The sequence below is a fragment of the Eutrigla gurnardus genome (assembly GCF_963514095.1).
Source record: "Eutrigla gurnardus genome assembly, contig: SCAFFOLD_110, whole genome shotgun sequence".
NCBI lineage: Eukaryota > Metazoa > Chordata > Actinopteri > Perciformes > Triglidae > Eutrigla > Eutrigla gurnardus.
Genome location: NW_028155298.1, coordinates 44,053 through 49,714, shown reverse-complemented (window position 1 = coordinate 49,714; position 5,662 = coordinate 44,053). Strand labels below are relative to the sequence as shown.

The window sequence follows — 5,662 nt, the reverse complement described above, 5'->3', positions numbered from 1 at the left end:
AATGCAGCCAAAGTGCGTATATGATTTTCAACGTCTTTGAGAGAGCTGAAGTAAACAACCACACTTTGACCATCTGCATCTGGCATTCCACTGGCACTACGGGCATGGGAATCCACCACAGCGTACTGTCCATTCTGTCTGATAATACTACAAGTATTTCCAGACAGCGTCAGGAAACAGGAGTCAAACTTGCCACACATAGATTCTAAGCCATGACAAAGAGTACTGTATCCAAAGTCGTCAACAAGTGCACCATCTACCACATCTACATCGCCTGTAACAAAGTCACCATGGTGACACTCAAACTGGTGTTTATCAACAACTAGGTGTTTTGGCAATTCAGGAACACAGAGCAGCTGGGAAGAGGCACGGATACTTCCGCGTAGAGACGTATACAACCGGTCACCTTCATCTACAACCTTGTCTACATCTGCTGCACTCCATGAAAACACACTGTCAACTGTATGCATTGCAATTCCTACCAGAGCTATAGCCATACACTGGACACCTCTATGTTCAAAGCGCTCATTTCCCTGATGAAATGATCCCTGAACACTATCTTTCAACACAAAAGGAGTGCAAACGTCCACATCAGCTGTAACCTTGACATCAACATCTACAGCCCCCTTCATGTAGGCAACCACTTGACAACGCTCGACAGAAATGCTACCAATGCCATATCGCTGTGAACTTAATGACACCTGCAGCTTCCTGATATATAGCATCAGGTCATGAAGGCAGGTGTTAAACACAGCCACAGGTGCACCAAATTCAGATGGCAACCCAGCTGAATCGCGTGTGCTACAATCAACCACCACAAAGTAATCTCCGTGATGAATGATAGCGCTAACTGCACCATGGAGATCTAACAAGCAGCTGTCATTGATCAACAACTGCTCTTGCAGCAACTCATACATCCCATCATCATTTGACCAAGGTTCAATGTCTCTAAACACCGTCTCCCCAACATCTACCTTCCAAGATGCACCAAACACACTATGCTGACCAGTCAACATGTTAGCACCAACACACACTCCTGTTCCATTAGCTACGGAATTGCTCAACATCAAACCCTCAGCATATATGTCATCAACATTTGCCTGTCTCCACGTACACACAGGAGACATGGCATGTTTGACAACAGCAGCAACACTGCAGGCAGCAGAAGCACTCACATCAGAAGCCAATGAAACATGTCTAACATTAACGCCTGCAACCACAGGCATTTGACACTGCACATGTTTATTATCACCAACACTGCAAGGAGTTGAAGCATTCAACTCAAATGAAACAGCTTTGCCGGTAACCGCTGAAACACCGGGCAAAAGCACTTTCTCATTACAAATGCAAGCATTAGGATTTGCATCCTCCTTACTTTCGTTTACTTCATCTAGTGGACTGTGAGTCTGAGGAGCAGCACATGGCACCTCAAATGAAAACTCCACGCACGCTGACTCCCCCTACAAAGGAAAATCAAAAAACACAACCATTCAAATAACCTGTACATATACAGTAACTTAATACAATTAATTAATGCCATCCTACAAGCTACAAACCTATAAAACAAAATGATTGGTTCTAACCAACTTAACCAATACACAACACAAAGCTACAAATATTTTAGTACATACCTCCACCGGCGCAAAGTCAGGCACAGGACTGGCTGGTGACGACCCAAACGAGAACTCCACACGCGCTGACTCCCCCTACAACAAAACATGACAACCAATGAAAAAACCTGTACATATAAAATTAATCCATTACAATTAATTCATGCTTTACTACAAACTACTAACCCAACAATGAAAGCATTGGTTCCAAATAAATTAAACTATACACATTAACAAAGCTACAAATATTTGTACTGCATACCCCCACAGGTGCAGAATCTCTCACAGGACTGGAAGTTGGCGACCCAAAAGAGATCATGGCACACGCTGTCTCCACCTCCAAATAAACATGACAAACACACAAACATTCAAATAACCTGTACAAACTTCAATAAATCCATCACATATAATTCATGCTTTCCAACAAACTACAAACCCAGACAAAAAAGTTAATGATTCAAACAACTTCAACTATACACAATAACAAAGCTACAAATATTTCTACTGCATACCTCCACCGGCGCAGACTCTCTCACAGGACTGGAAGATGGCGAGCCAAAGGAAACCTTGCCAAACGCTGACTCCACCTCCAATAAAAACATCACAAACCCAAAAATATTCACATAAACTGTACAACTATAACAATACATCAAATGAAGTCAGTGTTTGAGACACAAACCTGCTGCATAGCCATCGTCGTCTTGGAAGGAGCTGCCTTCCCACGGCATGCCACCCTCTGAATATTACAAAAACACACACACACAGTTTGTTCAGAATCAAATTAACAACAACAATAATAACAAATATTATACACAAGACATAACTAAACATTATAATTTCTTTGTAATTACCCTTCTGCTTGCTGGAACTGCAGTGGACCCCACAGGACCACCGAGGTCCGCTGGAAGGATCAGGTCCATCTTCTCCAACATGGCCGGGCTGAAACGAGTAAGTGACACGAAACACTCCTCCAACTGTACCTGTCAACAAATAAACACACAGAAACTATTCACGACAATGTTCAACAAAACCATCTACCACATATAACATTACTGAATCTATTAAATAAGCCACATATTAATATTAAAAACACAAACCCCAGGAACCGCCCTCTTCTTAGATGCATCAGGGGACACGCCATGGTCCGCAGATCGCCTCCTCTGTAATATCAACAGGAACACCTCCTTCATTATTACAGTTAACTACTTTAAAATATCACATTTTATAAATAATGTCAACTGGCCAAGTCCTACCTTCCTGGCTCCTCCAATCACAGTCCAGCGTTGTTCCAGCGAGCAAGCGACGTTGGTGGGTGATGGCAGAGCTGGAGACGCCACTGGCACCGACGGCGACGGAGGAGACACCCATGGCGACGTCGTCTCCAGCTGCTGGAAGGAGAAGTTCCACATCAGCTGCACCAAGATGCCCATCCCATGGCTGTCGCTCAGGTGGACCTGACAAAAACAAGAAAACACAGATTATTCACAGAACACACAATTTGCTGTCATAAAATTCTGCCATGCACTGATTTAATCATTACACGTACACCATCCCTGCTCCACAGCTCACGACGACTCGTAGGGAAGTGCTCAGCAATGCAGAAGTAGCGCACCCCTGAACACACAAATGACACGACATTCTATGAAAACATCAATATATACACTTACATAATACATCATTTAGGTATTAACTATGCATAACGTTTAACCAAACATACATGGCATATACATAACACAACTCTCTCCAAACATACCCATACGAGCAGCAACACGTCGAAACTCCTGCCTGAAGTGGTCCTGCAGATCCACGTCGACAGTCAGGCGAGGAACGAAGTCCAGGACGAACACCTACAACATAAATAATTTATATACAACAAAATGTTACGTGAATAAATATCACTACCATAAACAACATTTCATTAAATAACATAATGCATCTAAAATATGACTATAATCTCACCTTCGGCCATCGGCTGCATGCACTTCTGATGAGCTCACCAAAGTCCTCCCCTGCCTGCTCAACAGTCCTGCTGTCCGTCAGGTTGTTGCTGGGGGCAAGAACACAGACAACATCAGGTGTACATGGCACAACAGCACTCACCAACTCAGCCTTCAGGTCCCTCGCACAGGCCCCCGGCGTCGCCATGGCACCAAAGGAAAGGCACCCCTCTGGCATCCTGACGAACCCGTCCACGACGCTGCGGAGGTGGGAGTCCCCGACAAGAAGAACAAACTGGAACGACACAATGAATAATTATAATCATGCAAATAAAATTATGATCAACATTAAACATCATGTGTTTAATAACTTCCAAACCAACAATACCTTTTTGTCTGGAGACTCCGACGGGATGACCAACTTGTGGCTCCGGCCGGTGACGACAGAAGTTGGCCATCTTTTCACAGCATGGCGCGCACCCGTCCCCTTGGCTGATGACATAGAAACACAAACACTTTATGTAACTATTACATCAACAATACAAATGATTTGTCATTATTACAATAACATAAGAAAAATATCTATTTTTATCAAATGTACAATTATACTGAATCATTTCATATAAAATAAAAACATGAATTAAATCATTATAAAATTTGACTACATACTGTCCACCATGCTGGTCGCAGTCACCAAAAACTTGTCCTTGGCAAGCTGCGTCTCCCTGGCCCTCCTGGCTGCAATCGCCCTGGCACGAGACTTCCCACGAGGCATACCTTCAACCGAGAGTCACACTAGACAAAAAGGTTATCAGGTACACAGCAGTCTACACTGTAATCAATGCAGACAATGATAATTAAACCAACTCCTGCTCCTCTGAGATCCAAATGCCCACTTGGCTCTCCCCTCTGAAGCTTTTCTCTGCTGCAAGAAAATAAACCAGCAGATTCTTAATAACTGATTTTAGATATGCATCCATTGACAACATAAAACATCTCAATGCACATCTCATACACAGATTCAAATACAGCTGACTACTCGGTCTGACGCTCACTAATTTACAACACAGTTGAATACTTACATTACAAGAACAGCACTAGTGACCAATAACTACATCCCCAAAAGGTCTTACTGCATCTATTGTTACACAAAAACCACAGAAATACCTTCTACAGTACAGCTGAGAGGTCAATCTAACACACTGATGGATCTTTAATTAACATTTGTTATTCCCACTCCAATGCACAATGATGCTAATCATACACTAACGCTTCTACATACATAGAAAAGCTCAACCATATCACTCTAATGGATCCCTCATTACATAACAATACAATCCAGACCATGGGTTACCACACGAAAAACACACTCGAAATCACTGTATTTGGAAATGAATAGATGAATGGAGATGACCAACAACCTGTTGAACTACTTCTAATTAAATCTAGAGGAAAAAAACATGCCGTGAACAAATAACTGTGCTCAAATACAAGTTGGTACAACTCCCACTCTAATATGAATTTAACACACTGATCGGTAATTATAACTAAAATCTGCTCTCAGTAACTCAAAAACACTCAGTACCTAAATAATAAAAACAATAACTTCACATGCAGCAACTAATACCTACATCAAACTTATAACAAACATAATAACGTGTGGTTTGAAACACGATATACAAAGCAACATTTACTTTAACCTGGAACTAAATTAGTAGACTCCGTTTCCATAAATGCGTACATTAAAATGACTGCTTTTTAATTCTATCCGTTAACACCACACATTTTCAAACAAGACGCAGCTTTAAACAAACCAACATTTACTTTAACCTGGACCTAAATTACCTAAACTCTGTTTCGATAAATGCGTATATTAAAATCACTGCTTTTTTATTCTATCCGTTAACACCACACATTTTCAAACAAGAAGCGGCATTAAACAAACCACCATTTACTTTAACCTGGACCTAAATTACCTAAACTCTGTTTCGATAAATGCGTATAGAAAACCAACACACATAAGTATGTGTGCTTTCTTATTCTCTAACTTAACGCCACACATTTCCAACAAGAAGCGGCATTAAACAAACCACCATTTACTTTAACCTGGAACTA

The 5,662-nt window shown here is 41.6% G+C and overlaps 1 protein-coding gene across 1 annotated transcript; it reads right to left on the bottom strand.

Moving 5' to 3' along the window:
* Positions 1-482: 482 nt before the first annotated feature.
* LOC311010365 (uncharacterized protein) lies at positions 483-4,420 on the bottom strand (the record flags this gene model as incomplete). Its single annotated transcript, XM_084040883.1, has 13 exons — positions 4,217-4,420; positions 3,936-4,039; positions 3,570-3,842; positions 3,364-3,457; positions 3,157-3,224; positions 2,864-3,064; positions 2,708-2,770; positions 2,462-2,590; positions 2,290-2,346; positions 2,123-2,197; positions 1,873-1,947; positions 1,632-1,706; positions 483-1,460 (listed from the first exon to the last, which is right to left on the bottom strand). Coding segments are annotated over exons 1-13 (2,298 nt in total), but the record flags the coding sequence as incomplete, so codon positions are not given.
* Between the last annotated feature and the right edge of the window lie 1,242 nt (positions 4,421-5,662).